We start from the raw sequence: 27,950 nt of genomic DNA on the forward strand, positions 1-27,950 counted from the left end.
TCCAGATGTTATTGTAAAGGTAAGATTATTATTTGATAATTGATTTGGTTGGATTTGTTGAATTTATTATACCGTTCATGGTGGGCAGATTTAACACATTTTGTTTTAAGCAGTGAGTACAATTATTAAAATTATAGAATATAATAAAATATAAATTATTCATCCCCTGTTCAATATCAGGGATATTGATCATCATTAATCATGAATATTAATCTTAACATCAATAGAAGATTGAAATAAAGGGGTCAAAACAGCCTCAACCAAAATTAAATCTCATACAGTATTGATAGCACATGAGATGGTTTAGGTCAGTAGAGCCCAAAAAATAGTTAAAATTGCCAATTTATATAGTAAAATAAATATATTAGTTAAGTTATATATATATATATATTGTATTTTACAGGCCATCAAGATTCGTTTTGATGCTGTACTGGATAGCCGAGAAGGACTTCTTGCAGCGGCCACTTGTCCCAAGTTCAAACTTCGATGGCTGAAAGATGAGCATAGGAGAGACCATTTGAAGGAGCTTCTGACAACAGAGTGTCGTAAAGCTGCTCCTGCAGCTGACAATGCTAATGTGGCCCAACTGGCAGCCAGCCCAGCTGAAATGGACTTTTTTGATTTTGAGAACCAGCCCACAGAAAGCTTCTCAGCAGAGAATGAAGTAACTGGCTATTTAAGGTCAGGGTATGAGCTTGAGATTCTGAATCAGTTCCCAAACCTCAAAAAGATGTACATGAAATACAACACTCCAACTCCATCCAGTGCACCAGTGGAACGGCTGTTCAGTTTAGGTGGATTGGTGCTTTCCCCGAAAAGGAACAGACTGTGTGATAGGAGGTTTGAGAAGCTTCTGCTGATGCGATATAACCACTGTTTCACTCCGAAATAAAAAACAAACAAACATAGGGCCTTGTCAGGGTAGCCATAAAATGAGACTGGACTAACAGCCTAAATGTGGCATGCAACAGCATTTTCTGTTTTGGTAAACTCATTTTTAGTCCTCTCTGCACTTTACTGTTAAAAGATGTGAATGTTAATAATTTGTAATACAGTCAGGAGAGACTTTCATTTTTATTATTTTATTGCTGTATTTTATTTACATCTAAGGAAGGATTTTACAAAAAAAAATATTTTTATTTTTTATGCAGAAATATAAGTTAACAGAAGAAGGACTTTATTTCATTAAAATATGGTGGAATGTGCAGAAAATAGGTTTAAATGTTCAACAATTTTCTTCAAGTCTGAGACTGTTGCATTTAATTAAATTTTTGCCTGATGCAATATGCATAAAGTTTAAATATTGAAACTAATAAAACAAGTTTAAAAAATGGATGTTTCATTTGATTCAATTTAAGATGATGGAATATGCAGAAAGAATAGTATTAGGCTGAAATGTCTATTGCTTTATAGTGTATTCAGGTCGTGCATCATGTTTTGAAAAATAACTTAGTAAAGTAACTAGTAAAGTAATTAATTACTTTTGAAAATAAGTAATCAGTAAAGTAACTGGATTACTTTCTTGGAGAAGTAATCAGTAACTAATTACTATCTCCAAGTAACTTGACCAACACTGCTGGTGATTGTGTTTGAACCTTTCTGGATCAAATTGATAAGTTTAATTATATCAAGTGCTGTGAGAAAAGGCTATAAATCTCCACCTCCAACATCCTCACACGCTATATAGCCTACTAGCCGGGACACCTTCTTTACGTGTACAGATGTGACGTAATGACGCAAACACATGCTTGAATTTCCTGTGGAAATCCACCAGTACCACTGGAATTAAAAACATTACTACAAGCTTACCGTTGCGAATCGTTAAGCAGATAGGATTGAACACTAGCTGGTTATGTACTATATATTTTTTAACCCAAAGTTACGGACTGCAGCTTTGATACGCAGTATAACAATCAATTTAGCTTTGTAAACGTGCATTTTGCACATTTTTGTTCTTTACTACTTGGTAAAAAGGCAGCCTGAATGCCAGCCGAATTTAGCCCCGCCCACAACATTTGAGGTTGGGAAGTTCGATCTGGACTTGATCCGTTGTGGAGCAACTATGCTGGAACCAGAGCTGTTCTGACCAATCAGATCACCAGGGCGGGCTTTATACGATGATGGACAAATGATCAACAGTAACATCATCATCACGTCACCAAAGAGCGCTTGGGTTGAACTCGTTTACTCAACGGAGAACTTGTTCGTATATGCGTTCACCTTTACTATTGCTCTCAGAAATGATAATGGTGTTGGTAAGTACTCCGTGTATCCTTAAATTATTTTTAGAACACCGGCAAAGATCGTTGACACTCTTCGTTCTTCTTCTTCTTCTTCCAGCGTGCGTGCGGTTGAGTTCTGTTGACAACTATGCGTCGCCCCGTTGCTCTGATTGGTTGTAGGTCTATCCAATTGAGGTCTTTCCTGGTTCGGTTGAAACACACCCCATAATCACAGCCCAGTGGAGCAGATCAGACTCATATTCTGACTAGACTCTGAGTATGACCACGCCAGGCTAGTAAAAAGGCACATGCGAGCTGACGTGTTGGTATGCGTTTTAAACAAACATAATTTAGCATTGTTTAAAGGGATAGTTTATCCGAAAATGAAAATTACCCCATGATTTACTTACCCTAATAGTTTGTCAAGGTAATTACTTACATCTGACAGTCATTTGAGCTAATTTAAACAAAGAAAGTTTCAGTGCGTCCACGTCCTCGCTCAGGTTAAAGCACACACAGCGCCATTGGGCATTTACGGTTAAAAAGCTCTGAATCGATTCTCAAATTCTCAGAATTTATCTAGAATCGTTGGAGAGAGAATCAAGATGCATCTTTTTTTTTCTCGCACCCCTAGTATGAATGTGTAATTTTGAGTAGAAAATGACCTAAAGGATGTCACAAGACGGCAATTTACTAAACAACACTAGCAATGGTGAAACACAGCTCTAAATACAGTTGGAAAACATTGAAAAAAAGCATACATTTTATCAGTCTATTTGAATGATCTCATTCTTTGAATGTCCTTTAAATATTAAGAATCACTAACTTTCTGGCTTAACAACGGCATAAGTTTGGATGATACGTGGCAAAATCCCCTGAGTTATAACAGTGCTCAGTGTTTATGTGAGTGTTAAAATAACACTGAAGCAGTGCTGGAGTTCATGAGATCATAAAGTCATGATGAACACCTGATGTTAATGTGTAAAATCAGTATATGAATGTGAAACAAACATGTGAGGTCACCATTGTGGTGAGTGTTTTCTGTAGTTCCTCTCTACGTCTGAGTAATTTAAAAAAAAAATTAAAAATTAAAAAAACTTTCCTCTGGCAGCACAACATGTCCAAATGACAATAATGTATAACTTTTTCACATTAAAAAAAGACTGTTATGTAGTGAACATTCATTAGTCATGCACAGATTATTTGTTGGAAGTGATTTGGCTCCACACTCCTCCACTGTGGTCGTTTTCCTGAAAGTCATGTGCTTTGCTTGAAAGAGGAGGGATCTCCGTAACAGACAGATCTTCTCTGATTGGCTGACATGCATCTTGCATAACACGAGTACTGTTATTTAAGCCCACAGCAGAAGAGTTCAAGAACACAAGACGCATCTCTTACATGATATCCAGCGGAAAACTCATCTCTAGAACACAGATTTCTTCAGGTTTGACTTTTTTACATTTACATTTATTAGTTTTTTCACTTTTATTAAACAAATTGTTTCCGATTCATGGGATATTCTGGGAATGTTAGTTCTATTGGAGCATTTCCAGAACAGAGTTTAGGCAGTCTTGGTTAGTCAGAATGTATGTGTATGTTATGTGTTATATCTCACACAGGTTATGGGTGAATTAGGGATCTTCTAAAATGCTCAACATGAAAGCATTGAACTTGGATTAATGCACTAAGAACAAACTTTTACTGTGATGTTGGACATTTCTTCAGACTGTTTATATAGCCTACATCTGTGATTGCAAACCGCAACTAAATAAGACAGCAGGGAATGGAAACTGCATGTGTGTCACATAATGTGATAGAAATATCTGATTCCCAAACAAAATCTTTTAATAAATTGATTATTTTAAATCCATCAAACTGGTTCACAAAGAAGTGTTCAAGAGAAGCGAACCGGACAACGTGCAATAGATTTCCATTGGTGGATGTAAAGAGAAGAGAATAAGTTTTACTGGATAGGTTATCTTTGATATAAATATATTCTAGGCTTAAATGTTTGATGTTTATGATGATAACAATATGATATTACACACAGTAATACAACAATTTGTTTAAAGTGCCCCATTATGTGTTTTCAAATATTACCTTTCATGCAGTGAGTAGTGCAGCTGTTTTAAAAGATAAAAAGAGATTAAAAGTTTTAAAGATAAAAGAGCACAGTAGAATATCCTATACACAGTGTCAGAAATGTTGATTTATTGCTTTATTTATTGTAAGGATCGGTTTTGGTGCTAAGACAAAAGCTGAGATACACACCCCAGCAATTGAACAATAAAAGTCACTAATCTTGAGAGAAGATCTCACAGAAACTGTGTGACAACACCCTGACAAACATTTCTCCCCCCTCCCCATTTTGCCCTCTCCTTGCCTTGTTTTCAAGTCACCAAATGCAGATATATCTTGTAAATCTATTGTTTTATCCCTTTCATGTTTGATGTCTTTTTAAAGGTCTCGGTGCGAATGGTAAAATGGTCTCAGTTTCACTGCAGTCACTAGTAGTATTAGAAAGATTGAAAACTAATGAGAATTCAGTTCTCCTTTTGAGGAATTTCTTCAAAGATATCTGATCCACTCCCCCAAAACCAGGTGGTTGTGTTGCAAATATTTACAGCCCTTTTGTTCTAGTTGAAGTATTTAAGGCTGGATAACCAAACTCTCGGGGGAACATTCTGTAGTCAGAACCCCCCGTGTGGTGCTGTGTCTGTGTCTTTGCAAACTGCATGTGTGCCAGACATGATGACTCTTAAATTATTTTCATATTGCTTTGCAATTGTGTTTTGTTTTTACGCTGATCAGTTGTGTACCATGGATTCTTGTTTACTTATTTACTTTTCCTGTCTGGCCAAAATAAATGTTAATCATCATTTATCTTGTATGATTCTGAAATCATTATTCTAGTATGGATCGATGTATACTCCTTTATTACCGCAAAATCTAGGATTATGATAGATCACACCGATGACGCCACTACTGAAGCATGGAGCGCAGAGTGCTCGATATTCTGATTTCGGACTATCGCTGGATTGGCAAGTTGCAGTTCGTGAATATTACTAAAATTACACTTTTTGTTGAGTGAGCATGTGCAACCACTTAAAGGTAAAATATTCACTCTGCATCCTCTGACTAATTACAGAAGTAACCGTTTTGTGCCCTTGAGCGCGCGTCCGGAAGCGTCTGTCTCTATGCGATATTGGGTCTCTCGATGAACGAATATGAAAACTAGGAAGACACAAAGAAAATCAACAATCTAAATTAAATCGCAACTAATCGTAAAATCAGCTGATAAACTCTAAATGTAGCACACTTTATGGAGTCACTTAAAATTGGAGTCAGATAAAATTATTAATGGAGTCAGATTTAAAATGAGATATCAATGAATTAAGAGAACTTCACCGAAAGGCTGAAAAGGCTTACACGCAAAATTCCTTTTGACCAAGCCGTTAGCATCCGGTTTTTGGACTAAATGGATGGAAGTTTACATTATGACCACGTGTCACTCAAACTGACAGGTCAGTGGCTGTCAATGGATGAATTTATTGGTGTATTTATGAGGGGCGTCGCCCTGATTGGCAGGTCACGAGTGTCAATCAGATATAGGGTCAGTTGGATTTATAGTTAGATATATGGGTACATTTACATTTAGTCATTTAGCAGACGCTTTTATCCAAAGCGACTTACAAAAGAGAGCAATAGAAGCAGCTAGAACAGCCAAGGGCAACAATATGTAAGTGCTGTAACAAGTCTCAGTTAATCTAGCACAGAACACACAGGACAGAACTTTTTTTTTTTTATAAATTAGACAGACAAAAAAATGAATAGAATGTTAAGTGCTATTTTTGATTGGTTAGGTGCTGCTGGAAGAGATGTGTCTTTAGATGTTTTTTGAAAATGGCTACAGACTCGGCCGCACAAATTGAGATAGGCAGGTCATTCCACCAGGTGGGAACGGTCCAGGAAAAGGTCTGTGAGAGCGATTTCATGCCTCTCTGGTATGGCACCACAAGGCGTCGTTCACTGGCAGAACGTAAGTTCCTGGAGGGTGTGTAAGTCTGAACGAGCGAGTTTAGGTATATTGGTGCAGAGCCAGTGGATGTTTTGAAGGCGAGCACCAGTGCCTTGAATTTGATGCGAGCGGCTATTGGCAGCCAGTGCAGACTGATGAAGAGAGGCGTGATGTGCGCTCTCTTTGGCTCATTAAAGACCAACCTCAAGTTGTGTGGCCTGCTCTGATAGGAAGGGTCTAATCTTCCTAATGTTGTATAGCGCAAATCTGCAGGACCGGGTTGTTGAGTGATGTGGTCAGTGAATTTTAGCTTCACTGACCACATAGCCTGAATTTTAGGGTATATTTATGGGGGTTACATATCACCCCAGATTGGCGTTTGTTGAACCCTAGCTCTCTGGCTCCTTTCAGTCTGTTGGAAACTGTGATTGTGTTTCCTTTGATTGTTGGGGGGTGAAAGTCACACAAGCAAGTGTTTAACTTTATGTTGACATCTCAGCAGGATCAGCAGTGTTTGATAGGGTATAATTTAATTATTTGTGTCAAGACATACAGGAAAACCATTACCCCTATGCAGCACTGGCTATATCCATTAAAATAACATGTATGGGCATGATCTATATAGATCAACTGTGTATGTATTGCCACCACATTAGTGTTTAAGACAAAGAATCAGAAATAATCATCAAGCCAAAGAGTCCTCATTAGCGACATACCCATCCTATTTTCTTCTCAACAATGTTAAAAACTTTCTAGAACATCAGACTGGGCCATCTGACCAATCAGAGCAGAGTAGACCAATCACAACAGACTGGGCCATCTGACCAATCAGAGCAGAGTAGACCAATCACAGCAGACTGGGCCATCTGACCAATCAGAGCAGAGTAGACCAATCACAGCAGACTGGGCCATCTGACCAATCAGAGCAGAGTAGACCAATCACAGCAGACTGGGCCATCTGACCAATCAGAGCAGAGTAGACCAATCACAGCAGACTGGGCCATCTGACCAATCAGAGCAGAGTAGACCAATCACAGCAGACTGGGCCATCTGACCAATCAGAGCAGAGTAGACCAATCACAACAGACTGGGCCATCTGACCAATCAGAGCAGAGTAGACCAATCACAGCAGACTGGGCCATCTGACCAATCAGAGCAGAGTAGACCAATCACAGCAGACTGGGCCATCTGACCAATCAGAGCAGAGTAGACCAATCACAACAGACTGGGCCATCTGACCAATCAGAGCAGAGTAGACCAATCACAGCAGACTGTGCCATCTGACCAATCAGAGCAGAGTAGACCAATCACAGCAGACTGTGCCATCTGACCAATCAGAGCAGAGTAGACCAATCACAACAGACTGGGCCGTCTGACCAATCAGAGCAGAGTAGACCAATCACAGCAGACTGGGCCATCTGACCAATCAGAGCAGAGTAGACCAATCACAGCAGACTGGGCCATCTGACCAATCAGAGCAGAGTAGACCAATCACAGCAGACTGAGTCATCTGACCAATCAGAGCAGAGTAGACCAATCACAGCAGACTGAGCCATCTGACCAATCAGAGCAGAGTAGACCAATCACAACAGACTGAGTCATCTGACCAATCAGAGCAGAGTAGACAAATCACAGCAGACTGGGTCATCTGACCAATCAGAGCAGAGTAGACCAATCACAGCAGACTGGGCCATCTGACCAATCAGAGCAGAGTAGACCAATCATATGATTGTGTTTTTGTTAACTGTTGAAAATATGAAACATTTATCATGTAAATAATTATATGAAATATATTACAGTGTGTGTTTCTCTCTATGTGTGCTTATATTATACACATGCAGTGCCATATCTGATCACATGCACTATATCTATATATTCTGAAGTGTTTAGTGAATATGAAATCATGCATATTCTGATATATGAGTAAATCTATTGTCTCATGTTTGTTGTAGAACAGAAGTGAGGTAAGATCAGAGCTGCAGAAGTTCCTCTCTGACCGATCACAGCAAACCTGTTGATGTGAGAACATTTCTCTGCTTCTGTTCAATCAGTCCTAAATTAAGGAGAATTTCTCACACAAACTCTTTCTTCACAGTAATTTATCCAGGAAGAGAAGAAGATCCTTTAAGAAGTCCAGAGACCAGATTGAGTTCCTTAACTCTGTTCCTCTGTTGCATCAAGATGGGACGGAAGCGATGTCTTAAACCATCTGGAAATGGTAAATCCACTCGTGTGAAAGGGGGAACAGACCCACCTGATGTCAGTTTAGTTCACGTACTTAATGATTCGCTATCATATTTGAAAAACTTAAAGCGATTATGTGAAGCTAAACAAGAGGCTGAAAATAAATATCACATTGAAAATGAGGATGATGGTTGCTGGCCAGCTGATGATATCAAACGAGTTTGGGGAAAAACACAAAGAATGAAAAAATATTCAATCAAAAGAATCCAATGGACTCTTGTGTTAACGCTTCAGCTGATAGAAATACCCAGAAATGATCTGTCTTGTCTGATCGAGGGTGAAAATATAAGCCAGAGATGTGCAGAACAGCAGAAAAATGATCAAATGCTGGAACAATTGAAAGCTCAAAGAGAGAATAAAAGAAGGGAAGATGGTCTTCGGTCACCTGTTGATATGAATCAAGCCTGTGGAACAACAGAAAGCATGAAAGCAAATTCAGAAGGCAGATTCTCTCAAAGCAATGCTGATCTGGGGTCAGTGGGAGGTATGCAGAGATCCATCTACATACGAATCCCACTCTCAGCAATGCTTCACAGAGAACAAACTTTCAAAGTAGACAGAGTTCCACCAGTCAGATCTCCCTATAAATTAATAGATGGATCTCCTGAAGCTGATGCAGTTATTGAAAGAAGAAAATCTTACGTCATGTCATTCAACAAAAGAACCAATAATGCTAAATGGGTGTATGAGATATTGAACAGAGAAACTTTAGCTCTCAATTGTAAGCAGCAAGCAATATTTGGAATAGAAGGATTTGGGCATGGTTATGACAGAGGTCATCTGGCTTCGGCTCGCAATCACAGGTGGTGTGAGGAAGACTTTTGTGATGCTAATTTGAACAGCAACATAACACCACAGCATTGGAGCTTAAACAGAGGCGCATGGAGTGTGTTTGAGACGTGGACTCGACAACTTAGTGCTTTAATCAGGACCCGCAATGTCCATGTGTACTCTGGGCCACTTTACCCAAGAGATATACAGATGAATCCTCTGGTGCTGCAAGGGAAAACAGTGCCAAGTCACTTCTTTAAGGTGATAATTGTGGAGAATGTGGATGGGACAGTAGAAGAGCCAGAATGTTATCTGTTGCCCAATGAGAAACCAAAATATGGTACCCTGACAGAATATCAGAGACGCATTGAAGAAATTGAGCAAATCTCTGGGCTAAAACTCATAGAACGCCAACCCAATGTGAACGAGGACAGAAGAATAACAGCGACACTGCAGGGACAAGATCTGAATAAAACAACACGTCATGCTAATATAGAAGTCAGAATAAGCCGTAAATGAAAACTGATGATAATCTGATGCTGATAATGAGCGTATTGATTGCTGACGCGTGTGCAGTAAATATTGCTGAACTCTGATGACTCTGAAACACAGAGAGTTGTGTGTGATCTTCTCTATGAGTGTGTTTGGATGAACTGACCGTCTGAATATGAAAAGAAGAGCCGATGATCTCACTTCTGATTAATAACCCCATACTGTACTGAAATATGCACAGCATTCAAAAACACTTTCTCCTGCTTTCATCAACGCTTTCTCATGATCTTACAAACCTGTTCCTCTGAGCGCTCATGAGCAAATGCTGGACATTAGTTTAGACAGTTATATAATGATTATGCTTAACATATGCTTATGGATTCATGTTTCTGTTCAAAAACGAATTTAATATTATATTATTTACTAATAGTTTTTTTATAGTTCTGATGACTTTTGTATTATTCTAAAGTGTGTGAAATCATAATAATAATCATAATAATGAGTGTTTTCAAGCATGAGTGAGTGAATTACTCAACGAGTGTGTGTTGATGATCATCATTCGCTCATGTTCGTCATATCTAGTTTTCTCTCCATTGTAATTATTTTGTAACTCAGAGACACAGACATGTTTGTTTGTTTATGTATATCTATATGACATTATATATTCCATGTATTTTGATTATGTTATTCATTGCTTGGCATCTTATTCTGATTCTGCTGTGTTGATTTGTGTTATTGTTATATTGTCGGCATATTAGCTCATTTTTGACATTATTTGTTTTGTGTAATAATGCTTTGGCAATAATGTAAACACAATCATGCCAATAAAGAACTTTATATTGGATTGAACTGAAATTAAACAAATGGTCGAGTGTCTTTGCAGCTCCTCCACATTATCAAAGGGAAATGTCTCCGATCAGGAAAGATGAACGCAGACGAGGAAAAGATAGGAAACACACACCTGACGACTCACATTAACACACACACACACACACACACACACACACACACACACACACACACACACACACACACACACACACACACACACACACACACACACACACACACACACACACACACACACACACACACACACACACACACACACACACACACACACACACACACACACAGGAGAGAACAGAGTAAATGCAGCAACTCAACTCAAACATGCATGAAAACACCTTTAACCATTATGGGTTTTATATATTATTTTAACCATAATGATTATTTAAACAAACATTTAGCATTCACCTTCATCAAATTAATTATAGTCAATTCAATCAAAGACATTATAATGTTAACCTTAAAGCACTTTTTAAACTCAAATAATTGTTCAACACAAATCATATAAAGCTTAGCATCGATCAGTATTACAGCAAACACATCAAACAAGTGAAAACACAATACTGACATTTCACATCTTTAAAGTTGATATTTTACTCTGATCATACTTGAAGTAATTATCAATGCTCATACCAGTTGCGTCTTCAAGAATGAATTTGAGCTGAATGTGTTAAAGTCCTTCTCCAAACTTCTCCACCTGCCTGTCCTCTCAGAGGTGCACCGCTTTATTGTTCCCCCTGGAAACACAAGCTCAGTCGCCACTGCACTGCCCTCCTCAGGAACACAGAGGAACTTAAAGAGAATTTTCTCCACTCAGCAATATACAATATTTTGTCAGCTGCTACATTTTAGTTTAATTCAAAGTGCAAACTCGGTGAACTGTTATCTCTTCATGAGCTTTTCTCAAAAGCAGCATCATCGCTGAGGTGTTGAAGCGTGAATAACTGAATAATGTACAGTAGAGTGAGTGTAGATGAGTTTTGATTCTGTGCTAATGCGGATTGATTCGAGCCCCAGCAGACAGTCGGTCAGATCTGTGTAACGACATCAAGTGGAGGAAATTCACTCTGCAGACTCCAGAATCTCCTCAAATGATTTTACTGAGGATTATTCAACTTGAACAGGTGTGGTTCAGGAACAAAATACAGAAATAAATATACATGAGTTTACTATTATACTATTTACTATTGTAACACAATTATCTTTACAGATATAAATTTAACAACAGTTTAGAGGCTTTTATACAGGTTCTAGGCAAATCAATAGATCAGCGATTCTATGAATGCCTACAAGATGGCGCCCTTCGCGCATTAATGATAACTGTGAAATGATAACACATTTAATCCATAATAAACAAATACTCTTCAATCGCAAATTAACACTCTGAAACATTAGCATATTTCACTTCACATCATGTGCATTTCTTGCAGTAACTATAAATATATATAAAATGCCCCTAAATAAATATATATTTACTACTTGGTAACAAAGGGCGCATGCGAGCTGAAGTGTTGGTATGCGTTTTAAACAAACATAATTTAGCATCGTTTAAAGGGATAGTTCACCTGAAAATGAAAATTACCCCATGATTTACTCATCTCAAGCCATCTTATACAGTGCTTCATTTGTAAATAAAGCATTGCTGGATCAAAAACAGCAATTAAAAGGCGCTGTGACCGACACTGACAATACAACATCAGTTTTCCCAGAACATACAATGACATCAATAAATGGTGACGGCACAATAAGAGGATTATTCACAAGTTTCTGCACGGTCCTCTAACTACAGCCCTTTTGTATTCTGTATTTGGCGTTGAGCATCATTCAGTTGATCAGTGATATTTACAGATATATATAGATATATATATCACAGACGAGCCATGAGGGGGCAAACTGATCTGATCTGTGCCTCTTCTGTTTCAGTTTGTCAACAGGATTGGTTTTAACTCTTTGACGCGTGGGTGTGTCACTGCTAAATGCATGAATTAATAAAGATATTTCGTTCGATTTTTGGAAAGAATACCGCTATCGTCTCCATGAAAACTACAAAAATATGATTTTCTGTCTTATGAAAAATCATTTTCTGAAAGATTTTAAGGGGGACAGAGTGATTTGTGTGTGAAATCTTGTGAGTGTTTCATTTACTTGGATTGAATTAATTGAACTGAAAACTAAAATCATCAGCTACACAATATATGTCTCTGACTGGACAGAGAGTCTACAGCTTGCAAATGCTGGACAAAATTAATCAAAGATGTGTTGAGAAAATAAGTTCCATTTATTGAAACAGTGCAAACTGTAGCTTACAAGCCTTTGAAAAGTAAATCAAGTGCAGTATTGCAATTAACAATGGAGTTTAAAAAAGTGCAGCAAGTGGCCTGTTCTGAACAGTTTCTTTGACAGCTTTTTTAGCTTGACACTGACACTTGGTGGTATTTCCAGAATATTTCACGTTTGTGTCACAGCTTGCAAACGGCGATGCTTATGTCCTGATCAATGCCCGGAACCAGGGAGCTGATTGAGACGCGCCCGCGCATCATTTGAATGGGGCTTATGTATCGTTACTCGCGGCTTAAAAATTGATACTTTCTTGGGAAAAAAAATATTGATTTATATCGCAGAATCGATAAAATTGCTCAGCCTTACTGTGCAGTCTAATTTATAATCGTCATATACCAACAAATGAATGTGGAGCAGAGGTGAATTGCTCCGTCTCATAGCTAGCGCTAAATAATTGATATTTACCATAATGCACAGCAAAACGAGAAACAAAGAAAACTCCATAACTGTATGAATTAAGCAAATAAGCGTGCTTCTGTTACATAATTGAACCATTGAAATGTCTTGTCCAGCAGAAAAAAGGCGTCTCTGCATCCGTTTTGAACCCCTTTAAAACACGGAGTTCACGCCACCTTTCAAAAGCCTTTTTTATCTTTGTTTTCGCATGGGCCCGGATGCAGTGTCTTTTTTTCTGTAGCCACTCTGAGGGTGTGTCTCAATCAGCTCTAGTTCAGTAGTCAGGGCACTGATCAGGGATCAGCCCATTGACTTCTGTCCTGATCAGTGTCCTGACTACTGAACTAGAGCTGATTGACGCCCCGAAAGTCCGAAGTATTTCGCATTTTACAGCGGGTGAATCTCCAGTTGTCACTGGTGATTGTCGTTTGAACCTTTCTGGATCCGCTATCAAATTGATAAGTTTAATTATATCAAGTGCTGTGAGAAAAGGCTATAAATCTCCACCTCCAACATCCTCACACACAATATAGCCTACTAGCCGGGACACCTTCTTTATGTGTACAGATGTGACGTAATGACGCAAACACATGTGTAATGGCACTCTTATTTCTTCAAATGTTCTATGTACCATTCGTTCAAAGCAACCAGTCTGACGCGACAAACTCATCCCAGTCGTTATATTCCTTTTGAATTCTTGTTTATTTTTGTACTGCAAAGCAATAACAACCTTTTAACTTTATATAACAACACAATATGGAACGACGGTCAAAAACTGTATCGCTCCGTCACTTGCTTACAATCCACTCACCCGGTTATGACGTCTTAGTACCTCATGCGTAAGCAAGGGCACAACAAAAGCATATATAATTATAGTGTAAACATTCTTATTCTTTATAAAAAATGCAAGTGAAACAACTAATAATCTAACATTACTTCAATATTATCAAATTTCCACAATGTGCATTATGGCTCTAACATTCCGGCCCCTAATTGTATAAGGGGACACTATATCAATTACCAATCCTTTAGGTGGAGCCATAAACACTGACAATAATTCCTTCATTTTCTGTTTGTTTCCTGTTTAAACATTCTCTTCTAACAAACAAAGCTTAGTTATAGGTCTTTCTAACGTATTGGTTTTTGTTTGCACCATCACACGTCTTACTGTCCCGTTTGTGTCTGGCATAGTCTTTATGATCCTGCCCATCATCCACGAGTTTCTGGGTGCACAATTATCCACTATGAGAACCACATCTCCTATCTGTAGGTTTCTGTGGGTCTTAGTCCATTTGTGACGTGTTTGTAATTGAGGCAAGTATTCAGCAGTCCATCGGGTCCAGAATAAATCTGCAAGATACTGCACTTGCTTCCAATGCCTGCGTGCGTACTGATCCTCTTTTCTGAATATGCCTGGTGGCAGTATTGCCTGTGTTTTTAACAACAATAAGTGATTAGGTGACAACGCATCAAGATCATTGGGGTCATCTGATGTCTTTGTGATCGGTCTGTCATTAACAATGGCTTCAACTTCACATAAAATCGTTTGAAGACCTTCATCATCCAGGTTTTGCTGATTTAACACAGATGCAAGTACCCTCCTTACAGTACGAATTTGCCTTTCCCACACACCTCCATGGTGGGATGCTGCAGTTGGGTTAAAAATCCACTGGATGCCCTTTTGACTCATAGCATCTTGTATTTTGCTTTAATTTAAGGTTTTCATTGCTTCTCGCAATTCCTTGTCAGCACTGATAAAGTTGGTTCCTTGATCTGAACGCATAATAGCGACTTGTCCTCTCCTACAAATGAAGCGACGTAAGGTGTTTATACAAGAATCCGTGTCTAACGAATGAGCCACTTCAATATGTATTGCTCTAACCGCCAGACAAGTAAAAATAACGCCATATCTTTTCACTAGACTGCGGCCTCGTTTGACTTCCAAGGGTCCGAAAAAATCTACGCCCACATTAGTGAAAGGGGGCTTGTCTGCTATGACCCGATCCTCAGGCAGATCTGCCATTTTCTGTATTGCAGGTTTGGCATGCAGACGTTTACATTTTGAGCATTGTGATATGACCTTTCTAATTGCAGAATTAGACTTTGGAATCCAGTACTTTTGTCTCAGTCTTGCCAGCATGTGGTTCCTACCAGTGATGCGCGGGTCAATGTATAAACAACCCGCACCCGACCGACGTTTTCAACTAACCCGCCCGCAACTCGGACCGCAAAAAAAAAGAAGAAAATATTGTACCCGACCCGCTTCCTGACCCGCATTTTTTAAAAGTAGTAAATGCTCATCGTAGCTCATTGGGCCATTGAGAAAATGTTTCAGGCCCTGGCGTGGTGCTCAGAGGTGCAGCGGCGAGAGCAGGCAGTTCTTGAGGCGGCCCATCCCATTTTAGCTCCAGATGCATATTATTGATGAACGCGATGTTTATGTTTCGACCCGGCTTGAAGAATTCATCAGCCCACATTTGGAAAACATTTGGAAAAGTGTGAAAGCCCTTAGGAGCGCAAACTGTTATTTTTCTGAATGCTGTATGATATAGCCTAGTGTTATGTAATACAGGCTTGATTTATTCATTTATTTCGTTTAATTTTCTTAACAATTAAGATGCTGCATGTGTTTATCCAGTCTAATCGAAGTGTGCGTCTCTCCCCCGACTTTCCCAACAAAAATCCCGCCCCCTCTCAGAAAATACATAAAACTGACTTTAAATGCGTTTAAAAGTAGCCTATTAAAATGGTACAATGGCATTGCTCAGTTCAACGTTTTGGGAAATCGGGCATTTTGTCCTGCGTCAGCATTTATTCAAAAGTTAATAACGCTCAACATTCAAAAGGTAAATAAGGATTTATTGACGATCCGACCGACCGTGACCCGAATATCATTAAAAATATTTTTGGATGACTCGTAACCGCGGGTAACCGCGGGTGGCCGCGGGCACCCGCTTATTTTGGATCAACCCGCGCATCACTGGTTCCTACCACTATGTCCAAGTCCTTGATGTACATGTTGGAGAATCAAATTGGCAATGCGTGAGTCTTTAGACAAAATAACTGGATGTTTGGCCTCTTCTGACAGAGTAGATTTATTCAATCTACCTCCTACTTTCAACACTCCATCCAGAAGAATTGGATCCAGTTTGTAGATAGAACTGCTCTTTTTAATGGGAGTTTTATTCTTCTGTAAAGTTGCAATTTCATCTGCATACTTTTCTCTTTGTGTGAAACGAATGAGTTCCATCTCAGCTCTCTCTAATTCGTCCACAGTAAGAGCATCACTCCACCATGCTTCTTTGTGTTTGTGCATCTTTTCTTTGAGGTGCATGTTGACTTTATCAGGGTTACTTTCTCTCTGATGTATTGCATCCTTTAATTCCTTTCTCTTTTTTTGCTTGCATAGTAGCAACTCTTTTAATCGTATAAACCAGGCTACTGCTCTTTTCAGTTGATGCCACTTGGAGTAGTAGTTGATAAGCATGTTCACAGTATCAACACTCTTATCCACAGCCGTAACATTAACTGATGTAGGTTTCTTGACCTCAGAGTCCTCCTTAGCAACCTTTCCAATGTCATTTGGTCTTTTTGGCCATTCCTTTTCATCCTCCAACAAGTAACTTGGTCCTTGTATCCAACTCTCGCATCTGATGAATGCTTCTGTTCTCATGCCCCTGGAAGCATTATCAGCTGTATTCAGTGTTGTGTTAACATACCTCCATTAATTTGCTGTAGTTGATTCTTGAATGACTGACTGCTAGACGATTAGCTACAAAGGTCTTAAACCGAGTATTCTGGTTCTTAATGTACTTCAACACAGTCATGCTATCTGTCCAAAAGACTGATTCTTCCAGATTCAACCGTAACTCTTGTCTCATCATTTTGTCTACCCTCACGGCAACAACAGCAGCAGTCAATTCCATTCTGGGTATTGTGATCTGTTTTAGAGGTGCCACTCTTGATTTGGCCATTAGAAAGGAACAGTGCTTGTCACCCCTTTCATTCTTCAGCAAGATATAAGTCACAGTACCGTATCCATCTTCACTGGCATCAGCAAAGTGATGCAGTTGAGCCAGTTTTGTAGATCCAAAATGTGCTGGTTTGATACATCGGGGCACTGTAAACTTAGAAAGTTGTTTTAAGTCCAAGAGCCAGTTGCACCATCTTTGTTCTTGATCATCTTGTATCTCTTCATCCCAACCTTTTTTTTCTTTACATAGGTTCCTCAGTAGTTGTTTAGCTGGCAAGATGACAGGTGACAGAAATCCAAGAGGGTCATATACTGAGCTGACCACAGATAGAATTCCTCTTCTGGTTGATTGCTTTGCTTGGATTTGCACTTTAAAGGTGAACATGTCCGTTTCAGTGGACCACTGGACTCCTAGAGCTCTTTCCATAGGTAAGACAATGTGACTCAAGTCTAGGTCTTTCACTTCTTTAGCTCTGTCTTCTACAGGAATGGATGACAAGACTGTTCTGCTGTTACTAATCCACTTGGTCAAGCGGAAGCCACCATTAGAACACAGACTTCTGAGCTGTTTTGCCAAGACAATAGCATGGCTCTCTGATGACACAGAATTCAGATAATCATCAACATAAAAGCTCTGCAACATTGTGTCCACTATTTCTTGAGGTACTTTATTTCTAGCATCTTCCACCGTTCTCCTAAGGGCATAGGATGCACAACTTGGGGAAGATGTGGCCCCGAACAAATGCACGACCATTCTGTATTCCCCAGGGGGTTGTGCCAAGTCACCCTCTGGCCACCACAAGAAACGTAGCAGATCTGCGTCTTTTTCTGGAACCCTTACTCGATAAAACATAGATTCTATGTCTGCCATTAGGGCCACTGGTTCTTGTCTGAACCTAATCAAAACTCCTACCAGAGAGTTAGTGAGATCAGGTCCCTGGAGCAGCTGTTTGTTCAATGAGATTCCTTGATAAGCTGCATTGCAATCAAAGACTAGACGGATCTTATGTTTTTTAGGATGGTATACTCCATGGTGGGGAATATACCACACTCTACCATCTTCTCGGTTTAGTTGCTCTTTTGGAACTTGGACTGCATAACCTTTTGTTATGATATCACTCATGAAGGTCTTGTAATCCTCATGCAAGTCTGGCTTCATGCCCAGCCTTCTTTTCAAACTGTTAGCACGTTGTTCTGCTACACTGCGATTATTTGGCATTTTCACGGCTTCATTTCTCATTGGTAAGCCAACGCAGTAGCGTCCATTTACTAATTGTGTTGACTTCTCAACGAACCTCATGAACTGGCGGTCCTCCTGTGACATCTCGGGCTTGTCTTCAATGCAGCGTTCTGCAAATTCCGTATTGTACTGCTGCACTAACAGATGTTCAATACTCTCTACAGAAATTCTGTTGACAGCAATGGTTGACTGCATTTCCTTCTCTATACAACAGCTATCAGTTTCGTTGCTGAGTCCATTTACTACCCAACCCAAAGCAGTTTTTAATGCATAAGGACCATTTCCTTTGCTATTAATTACCTGCCAAGGTTCCAGTGCATTAGGAATGTTGGTTCCAATCAATAAGCCAACTTCTGCATCAATTGTGGGAAAGTGCACTTTACTCAAGTAAGGCCATTTCTCTATGTGTCGTTGTGAGGGAATGTTTTCTCTTGTTACTGGAATACTTCTCTGTGTGTAAACTCTTGGGAGATCTATGTACTCTTTTTCTTCCAGTCCACATACTTCCAGATCAGACACAATATAACTATCCACCGGTCTTTCTTGTCCCATTGTTCTAAGCAGTATTTTTGTCTTCCTTCCTTTAGCATTCAACTGGTTCATCAAAGTCTCAGTGCAAAACGTAGCTGAGCTACCCGGATCCATAAAGGCATATGTCTCCAAAGTTTTCTCACTCCTTTTGGATTTGACTTTTACTGCCACAATTGCAAGAATCGACTCAGCTTCTCCGGCCCCAGTACCAGCACATGATTCTTTTTCAAGTGAGACCAGAGCAGAGGATACACTTTTTTCCTCTGTGCTGTCTTCTTTCTTTTGCCTGTGTACTTGTTCCTCTTTCTTATCAATGTGAAGTATGCTAGGGTGCCTTTGCGAACATTTTTGACATGTCATTCTTTTTCTACAGTCTTTACTAAGATGACCCAATGTCAGACATCCAAAGCATAAGCCTTTTGACTTCAAAAAGTCAATTTTTTCTTTGGAAGAGCATTCAACAAATTTACCACAGGACTCCAGTGTGTGGTTCTTCTGACAAAACAAACAGGGCTCCTCAAATGCACTGGCAATTACAACTGAGGTTCCTTTTGCAGCAGAGTCGGGGACTTCCTTTTCCAAAGAATTAATGGCTGTGACAAAACTGCTACCTTTTTGTGGAATTTTCTTTGAAACTTTAATGTTGACAGATGTGGCCTTTGCTCTTCCTTCACTGCCCACAGAAAAGCTTTGAATTTCTCCATACAATGGATCTGTGACTACCTTAGCTTCTCTGTCTATAAAGTTCACCAAGTCCGCAAATCTTGCTCTCCTTCCACGTTGTTCTTGAATTTCAAAGGCTCTACCTCTCCATTTCTCTTTCAACTTGAATGGAAGCTTTGAGATGACAATTCTGATATTTGTAGGATTGTCCATTTCGTCCATATAATCAAGATCTTCCATTACATTTCGACATCCAATCAGAAAAAGTGCATATGTTTTCAATGCCTTTCCATCCTCTGGTTTTATCTGTGACCAATTCAGCACTTTGTCTCTATAGGCACTGGCTATTTTCAGCTCGTCGCCAAACTCTTGGTGCAAAAGGTCCCAAGCCTTTTTGTAGCCTTTGTTAGGTTCCATATGAACGCAACTACGGACAAGATCTTTGGCTTCTCCACTAGTGTATTGTTCCAAATAGTACAATTTGTCTCTTGCACTTTCGGTTTTGGTGTCGATAGCATGTTCAAAAGCTCTGACAAAGGTTCTGTATTCCATCAAATTTCCTGTGAATATTGGAATGTCTCTTTGTGGCAAATGAGACAAATTTTGCTGTTTAACAAACATCTCAGTGATCTCATTCTGTCTTTGCATCACTTTGTACAAATTGCCTTCAAGTTCTCCAGAACTGCTATCATTAACTAGTTCTTTTCTAGATCTTGTATTGTGGGTTCTCTGAGAAAGTATTGGTATCCTGTCTCTTTTACTATGCTGTTCCTCAAGGAAAGGGTTTTTCTGTTCCTTCTTACAATGTATACCAGCATTTTTTGATTGACATTCACTCTTATTGTCAAACAGGATGTCATTGTCTTTAAATACCTTGAGTTTGGCAAAGGAAGCTGCAATTTCTGTATCCAACTCCAACTGTTCTTGTTCTGCCTTCAATTTCGCCACCTCTTGTTCAATGGATTGCTTCTTTTTTTAAAGCTGCAGCCCGTGCTAGTAATGCTGCATGTTCTGCTTCTTGTTTAAGGTGAACTGCAGAACTTGAACTGCGACTGGACACATTTGACATTCGTCCAGGAACGGACCCATATCTCTTTTTGTGTCTTTGGGATGAAGCAACTGAAACACTGTCTTCAGGTCCAATATTAAAAGCTTCTATCTTATCTTTGGTTGTAAGAATCCAAGTTTCAGTCTGTGTTACAAACTCCTCAACATATGCAATTTTATGCTGTAACCAGTTCTCATGATCTGCCTTTCTTTCTTCCTCAGACAGAAGCATTCCTAATTCAGTATTGAGGCAATTGAATTCTTTATTCAACCCTGAAAAGTCATTCTGAATCTTTTCCTCAATATTATTCAGATTCTTCTCATCATCTTTAAGACTGTCAATTTCGTTTATTAACTTGGTAATTTGGCCAAGTTTTGATCTTCTGTCCTTTATGAGATTGTGCAGCTTTAGTTCCAATGCCTTTTCAGTTAAATGAAGTGTTCTTTTCGGTCTGACATCGTCAGCTTCTTCCATTTGAAACGCAGTTCCTGCCACCTCGTGGCGAAAATCGGTACTGCAACCTGTTGCGTCATCGTCATCCATTTAGCAGAATCAGTGCACAAAAACGATGTGAAACAGTCATAAAGCCTCTTAAAAATTAAATACTTCCCGCGAATTGTTCAAACAATACCTGTTCATGTACAATATTCCTCAAACAGGATATTCCAACAGACTGAACAATGCGCCGTAACTTTTAAATGCCTCGTGCGCTCCACATGCGTGTTTCATTATGGACGTGCATCCACCAAACGCATCCATGCGATCGCTTAATCCTTTGATGTTGACGATCATCCACTAGTCCTTGTTAGAAACAACAGTAGTCCCAAACATCTATAATCCGTTTAGCGATTGTCCTTTAGAAGCAAAGTTTTTGACCAAATGTAATGGCACTCTTATTTCTTCAAATGTTCTATGTACCATTCGTTCAAAGCAACCAGTCTGACGCGACGAACTCATCCCAGTCGTTATATTCCTTTTGAATTCTTGTGTATTTTTGTACTGCAAAGCAATAACAACCTTTTAACTTTATATAACAACACAATATGGAACGACGGTCAAAAACTGTATCGCTCCGTCACTTGCTTACAATCCACTCACCCGGTTATGACGTCTTAGTACCTCATGCGTAAGCAAGGGCACAACAAAAGCATATATAATTATAGTGTAAACATTCTTATTCTTTATAAAAAATGCAAGTGAAACAACTAATAATCTAACATTACTTCAATATTATCAAATTTCCACAATGTGCATTATGGCTCTAACAACATGCTTGAATTTCCTGTGGAAATCCACCAGTACCACTGGAATTAAAAACATTACTACAAGCTTACCGTTGTGAATCGAGCTAAGGTAAGCAGATAGTATTGAACACTAGCTGGTTATGTACTATATAATTTTTAACCCAAAGTTACGGACTGCAGCTTTAATACACAGTATAACAATCAATTTAGCTTTGTAAACGTGCATTTTGCTAATTTTTGTTCTTTACTACTTGGTAAAAAGGCAGCCTGAATGCAAGCCGAATTTAGCCCCGCCCACAACATTTGAGGTGGGGAAGTTCGGTCTGGACTTGATCCGTTGTGGAGCAACTATGCTGGAACCAGAGTTGTTCGGAACAATCAGATCATCAGGGCGGGCTTTATACGATGATGGACAAATGATCAACAGTAACATCATCATCACGTCACCAAAGAGCGCTTGGGTTGAACTCGTTTACTCAACGGAGAACTTGTTGGTATATGCGTTCACCTTTACTATGCTCTCAGAAATGATGATGGTGTTGGTAAGTACTCTGTGTATCCTTAAATTATTTTTATTATTTATATTTTTTATACTATTATTAAACTATTATATAAACTATTATTTTTTAGATCAGACTCATATTCTGACTAGAATCAGAGTATGACCACGTCAGGCTAGTAAAAAGGCACATGCGAGCTGAAGTGTTGGTATGCGTTTTAAACAAACATAGTTTGGGATAGTTTACCCAAAAATGAAATTTAGCCCATGATTTATTCATCCTCAAGTCATCATAGGTGTATATGACATTCTTCTTTCAGACAAACACAGAGTTATATTAAAAATGTTAGTACTGGTGTCCCCCAGGCCTCAATTCTTGGTCCTTTGCTGTTTAGCTTTTTATATTTTTCCACTCGGTCAGTTATTTCTCTTGACCTTAACCAGGGGTGCCGCTAAGAAGGGGAAAGTTAGGCTGACTCTAAGGGCCCACACACTTTTGGGGCCCCCAGAGATCAGATTTATTAGTAGGCCTAGTAGTAATGAAATTATAAATGTATAATCTACCAAAGAGTTACCAATAAAACAATTATGGCTTAACGCTCCACTCATGAACCGCTTGCGCTCACCAGTGAAACTACGTTCGCTCAACTCCGCTCCGACATGAACTTTCTCTGTACTGTAGGCAACTATACCTGTAGCCTTTTAAGATGTATTTAGTTTCATATTTATGCTTAACTACTATAATGTTATTTTTAATGTCATCTATGTTGATTATGAATAGTGAGCAGCATGAGTGAGAAAGGACACATCATAAAATGCGCAATATGTTGGAAGACATGGAGCGAGTCAGAGATGATTTTGAGCACTTCATTAAGTTTTGTTTAGTAGAAAGCCTGAATTTCGTTTTGTATAAATTGTATCTTAATTTCAATGAATGTTTCATCAACCAATTGCCTGGATTTAATAAATAATAAGCAAATATAGCAGACAATATAATCGAGGCATGGAAGCGCTGGCGCGATTAATAGCATTGAACGTGAACTGGAGCGCGTCTCAGACATGAGAAATATGTTGCTTGAAATGTCTACTTTTAAACAAAACAATTCAAAACTAAAAGAAATGGGCTACTCTCTGATTATTTAATGAAATGTGCATTTCTTTTGTGGAATGAGCGTGCTCGTGAGATTTTGGATAGCTAGGTTGGCCCAACCTCATTCTTTCATAGGGCCCAAAATTGCTAGCGGCGCCCCTGACCTTAACTATCATTTTTATGCTGACGATACCCTGATTTACATCCACTCAAAACTTGGTCAAGACGTGGACTTATCCCATCTGACACATAGTATTTCAGAGATCAAGATTTGGATGTTTAAGAGCTTCCTATATCTGAATAGTTGTAAAACTGAAGTCAAGCTTCTTGGCTCTCCCCATCAACTGTGCACTGCTAGTTCTTTAGCTCTGTCTGTTGACGGTGTTGCATTGGAGTTACAAAGTAAAGTGAAAAATCTTGGAGTTATTTTTGATTCCACTCTGTCGTTTGAGCCTTTTGTGCAGAACACTGTTAAGACCTCTTTCTTTCATCTCAGAAATATTGCACGTCTGCGTCCTATGCTTTGCTTTTTCTGTTGCCGAAAGGTTGATTAATGCATTTTTTTCGCGGTTAGACTATTGTAATGCCCTTCTTGTCGGAGTTTCCAAATCTTGTAATCAACAAACTTCAATATTTGCAAAACTCTGTAGCTAGAATTGTATCTGGGGCTGTTGATCATATAACCCCTGTTTTGGCGTCATTGCATTTGCTACCAGTAAAATTTTGTGTTGATTTTAAAGTTCTTATGTTAACATATAAAGCATTGCATCAGTACTTAACCGAGCTTTTAACACCGTACTATTCACAACCTGCGTTCTTCTCAGAGCGGGCTTTTAGTCGTTCTTAAAACTCGGCTTCTCTCAAGGGGGGATGGGGCTTTCGCATCTTATGCCCCCAAATTGTGTAATTCTCTCCCATCTGACATCAGGGAAGCACATTCATTTGTCAGTTTTAAAATGCATCTTAAAAACTTTTTTTCAGGATTGCTTTTAATGGATTTTTATTTGTTGTTTATTTACTCAGTGTTTTTTTTTATTGTTGTGCTTTTTTGTGTTGTAAAGCGCTTTGAGAAAGCAACTTTTAAAGATGCTATACAAAATCAATGTATTATTATTTATTATGTCCTGGCTCTTCCAAGCTTTATAATGGCAGCCCAAAATTTGAAGATTTGAAGAATTTGAAAATGTATTTACACACATTTGATAGCCCCATTCATTTCAAGCCAATATGTTTATTATGTTATACAATCATTATATACCACCAGAAAACACATTACATTCATATAAATAGATTATTCTATGTGGAAATTTATTTTTTCTTCTTCACCGTTATATTTAAGCCTTAAGTGACGCAAAAAGTACCTATCACAGATCACATCAGGTCATCTGTAATGTATCTGCTTGTTTTAAACTCTTTGACCACCAGGTGGTATTGTGTGAGCACATGAAGCCTTGAGAAATGAACCATTAAAAGCTTCAATGCTTCATCTCGCCTCCACTATCTGACATTGGCTGAACTTCAGCTTCTACAGTCACACCCGTGGGTAGTGAAAGGGTGCAGGAGGGCATCATGTGATCAGAAAAGAAGAGGGGGGTCAATGTTACATCGGTCGATGGGCAGTCCCTTGTAAAAACAGTGAATTCCAGAGGCTGTGGCAACATCACAACTGCACCAGGTGAAGCCTTCCTCTCTCTGATGCTGTTTTATCGACCTTAAAATCATCTGCTATTCTCTTCCTATCTTTTTGCGATAAAACAATTAAAATCCCCTGCTATGGAAGCCCTACCTAACATTTGTGGGGCTGTAGGTCTTCTAAAAGCTCATATCTGTATTTTTTTCCTGTAAAACCTTAAAAAAAGTTAACCTAAATAAGTCAGATTGGCAAATATTGCCCGCCCATCCCTCACCACAGTGCTGCCCTTCACCCAGATGTTGGGATTATTCATTAAAATGGCAACACCGTCGTTTTTGTTAAGATTGGAGCCACCAGATGGAGGTCCTGGGGTCCAAAGCTCTTCCCATTTCCTGTAATTATTTTAAAAAGGCAGAGCACACTCTTGCAATAAAAAGACATCTGACTTGAAATGTTTTAAACATGATAAAACACTCTGTGCTCGCAGAGTAGACCTCACACTTCTCACATTGATCGAAGAGATGGTGAGGGCCATGAGCAGGATGGTTAAAAATACAAGCATTAATAGAAGAATACAAACTAATTAGAAGACTGCAGAACGTTGCATTAAAATCATGTTCTCTCATGTGCATTTGCTTCTCCTTTTGCCCAGAAAAACTGGGATCAGGAGGGCAAATGCTCACCGTCTCAGAGTCCACAGAGAGAACCTCTTGTGGCTCCTTTGGTGAGGATGTTCTCCACTTAATGTGCAAAAAAAGAGACTTCACTGGGAGACTCTGTGGGCCACATATGGTCTAGATCTTCCGAAGAGAAACTACCTAGCCGATGCAATGCCCACAGCCTTTTCTCCTTTGTTTGAAGCAGAGGAGATCCCACAGACCTTTCCTGCACTTGAGCATGGGGAGTGAACAATCGGTTTAACTCCCACTATACCCGCCACACTAACCTCCGAGACGGTTTGGAGGGAGGAAGCCGTTTCATCCTCTTCCTCCATTTTATTTCCACTTTCCTCTTGCTGGGCTTCCTCCCTCTGTCCACTATTAAAACTTGACTCCGGTCCTGTGGCTGCCCCACTTCCTCCTTCTTGTCCAATCCCTGAGGCTGTCTGGAAATATGAAATTCCCGCCAAAACCTCAAGGCCCGCCTCCTCTCTTTGTGTTTTTGTTTGTTCCTTTGGTGGGGCGTCATTTTGTTGCCTTTCAACTTGTTGGCAAAACTTTTGGGGCAATCTCTGTAGAGATGGTTGGATTGACCACAACGATTACACTGTCTGCCAATAGTACATACAGTATATATTTTTTATTTAAAGGTCCCATGGCATGAAATTTTCATTTTATGAGGTATTTCAACATTAATATGAGTTTCCCTAGCCTGAATATTGTCCCCAAGTGGATAGAAATGTTGATCGGTGTAAAACCGAGTTCTGGCTGTCTCTCTCTGCCTTTGAGAAAATGACAGGCCAGACTAGCCAATCCTGAAGTCTCCTGGTTTGACGTCCAAGCAGGAACGGTTTCCTCCCTTTCCCCCGCCCAGAGAGTCTGGCACGCCCATGCAAACACTCGAGATCATTAACGTTACTTGTGAACGAGTGAACACTGGCAGTTTCTCAGTGTTTGGATGTACAAATGAAAACAGAAGTCTTTCTTCAGTTCCTTCTGATCTGTGATCATTGATTTCTTATGTGTAGCTAATTATTTATTATTTGTGGACACGCAGCGGCTTCTCTCTCTCCCGACAGAACGGTGTTTTCGTGTATTCTATCTTGTGAGTCAGTGTTTTTGTACGTCCTTGTCGCGTCTATCTGTTCTAAAATGTGCATACAGTCTTTTCTGTTTAACATCAGCAGTCACATCTTTAGAGATAAACTTCACACACGCCGAAGCTCGGCCTTCAACATCCCCGACCCCCAGTACTGCATCTGGCCCACAGCGGAGGCACCAAACGCGGCGTGAGATTAAGCAGAAGGGGGGTAAGCGTGAGGGTATCCGGCTAGGCTAGCCAGCTTTCCCCACAATAAACTGGATTACATTCGATTACAGCTGTTGTGTCTTTGTTTGCGCTGTGTAACGTTACTCAATGCGCGTCAATGACGCTATTCATATGATTGGAACATATCTAGAAATAATGCTATACTCAACACTTACTAACTCGTTCATCTCGCTGTAATGGTACATTGCATGTGTTACAAAGTTGGTAGAATAATGATGAAGAGGACTCGGTGTGACTGGGACTCGTGTTTATTCAGAACTCTCAGATACAAACACAATAAACTCGCGCTGACTGACAGCGCTCTCATAACTCAGTAGTTACTATAAATAACTTTGTTAGCAATCGCTTCGTCTCCGTGATGTCCGGTTCGCGAACGAATCATTCTTTTGAATCAGTTCTTTTTAGTGAACCGAACCAGTTCACCAAATCGGACTGAATCGTTCTAAACGGTTCGCGTCTCGAGTCAGCGCTGATCCATAATTTACTAAAGTTACTAACTTTCTGACATGAGTGACAGCCCCTCCGACTAGAAATAAACTAATAACCTGAAGTATATGCTAGTAACTACAACAGTTCACCCTAAACTGAGACATGCTGAGAGAACTGATGAGAAGTGAACATAGGTCCATCCGTCTCTCTGGCAGACTCGTGCCTGCTCGTGCCTTGTTAAACCACGCCCCCTCCGCTCATTTAAAATGCAAAGATGTC

General features: G+C 39.5%; 1 protein-coding gene across 4 annotated transcripts in view; it reads left to right on the forward strand.

Moving 5' to 3' along the window:
* The first annotated feature begins 3,582 nt into the window (after positions 1-3,582).
* LOC307124919 (uncharacterized protein) overlaps positions 3,583-27,950 on the forward strand; it is a 111,841-nt gene continuing 87,473 nt past the window's right edge. Inside the window, exons 1-3 of one of the 4 annotated variants that reach the window (XR_013816306.1) lie at positions 3,583-3,666; positions 8,198-8,259; positions 8,336-8,471. Coding sequence is in view for 1 of the 4 variants with exons in the window: in XM_079814419.1 (XP_079670545.1) it covers positions 3,621-3,666; positions 8,336-9,774 (1,485 nt within the window). In the remaining 3 variants the exon portion in view is untranslated. Of the gene's footprint in view, positions 3,667-8,192; positions 8,260-8,335; positions 10,600-27,950 lie in introns of those variants that run through there. The other 3 variants (XR_013816307.1, XM_079814419.1, XR_013816308.1) reach the window with 3 other exon arrangements.

Source organism: Gobio gobio, assembly GCF_949357685.1.
Source record: "Gobio gobio genome assembly, chromosome: 1".
Lineage (NCBI taxonomy): Eukaryota > Metazoa > Chordata > Actinopteri > Cypriniformes > Gobionidae > Gobio > Gobio gobio.